Genomic DNA, 1,225 nt, shown 5'->3' with positions numbered 1-1,225 from the left:
TTAAATAAAATGTATCCACATTTATTTAATGATGAATCAACAAACCATTTGCAACTGACAGTAACGACATGTCGATCGCCTCAAGATTGTGTTTAAAACATACAAAATGACAGAATGTGTGTAGGAACAAAATCATTGTAAATGGCACAGTGGTAAATGTAACACATGGGTTAAAATCATGCCAAAATGACAACGATCTCATTTTGATAGTGAACATATAGCCTAAATATCAGGGAAACTAAACATAGGTTTATGACTTTAAATCATAGCTTCATAAATCCCCTCCCTTTCACCATAGCGTGGACCCCCAGGGGCCGCTGTAGTCCCACAGGTAGGGTCTGTACTGATAAGCTTTGCAGAAAGAGGTGATGAGAGAAGTTCGGACCAGCTCGTCTCTCAGGCCCAGTCCCTCTGCTTTCTCCCTGCAGAACTCTGATGTTTGCTGCTTTCGTTTCGTCTTGTACCTCCGGTTCTGAAACCAGATTTTGACCTGGGTCTCTGTGAGTCTTAAGGTGCCGGCCAGATGGGACCTCTCTGGGGCCGACAGGTATTTCTGCTGGTTGAACTTCTTCTCCAGCTCAAGCACTTGGAGGTGTGTGAAGGCAGCCCTGGAGCGCTTCTGTTTCCCCGTGGAGGAGGGACTGGACTCTGAGGTGCCGGGACAGGATGTGTCCAGACAGTCTGTAGAGGAAAGATGTGATTAAGTCATTAAGGGGGGAAACCACATGTCTGCATGTCAGGCTGTAAAGTGATGGTTCACAGAGAATCTCAGGATCAGCTATATGCAAACCCCTGGAAATAAAAAAGACTCTCAATAAACATGTTCTCCTTAAATCCATACATTTATACAACATTTCCACAAATGATCATTATACAGCCCTATAATTCCAGCATATATTTACCATCTTTTAAAACAATATTCATCAAATGAAAGTAAAATACCTCTATTCATTACATTACTGCTATGGAAAGTCTGCAGGAGCTCACCTGTCTGTTCTCCAAACTCCTGATCGCTGAGTTGCTCTGAAACCTTTTCAGCTCCTTCTCTCCACTGAGAACATCTGTCCATCTTCTGTGAACAGTGTTTGCTGTTTAATCTGGTCCTGTCCTTTAAGGAGAGGATGTCCTCTATGAGGAAGGAGGTCAAAGGTTTGCCTGTGACCGACATTTCCATCCAGTAATCCACAAATCAGAGGCCTCTCTGTGGCAGAGTGTTGAGCAGTGT

General features: G+C 43.6%; 1 protein-coding gene across 1 annotated transcript; it reads right to left on the bottom strand.

Moving 5' to 3' along the window:
- nkx3-1 (NK3 homeobox 1) lies at nt 1-1,225 on the bottom strand. Its single transcript, XM_034148630.1, has 2 exons — nt 988-1,225; nt 1-681 (listed from the first exon to the last, which is right to left on the bottom strand). Exons 1-2 carry the CDS (start codon nt 1,172-1,174, stop codon nt 290-292), a joined length of 579 nt encoding a protein of 192 aa, XP_034004521.1. The 5' UTR covers nt 1,175-1,225; the 3' UTR covers nt 1-289.

The sequence above is a fragment of the Trematomus bernacchii genome, unplaced genomic scaffold (assembly GCF_902827165.1).
Source record: "Trematomus bernacchii unplaced genomic scaffold, fTreBer1.1, whole genome shotgun sequence".
Lineage (NCBI taxonomy): Eukaryota > Metazoa > Chordata > Actinopteri > Perciformes > Nototheniidae > Trematomus > Trematomus bernacchii.
The sequence above is the reverse complement of the archived record's forward strand: the minus strand, read 5'-3'. Positions and strand labels throughout refer to the sequence as shown.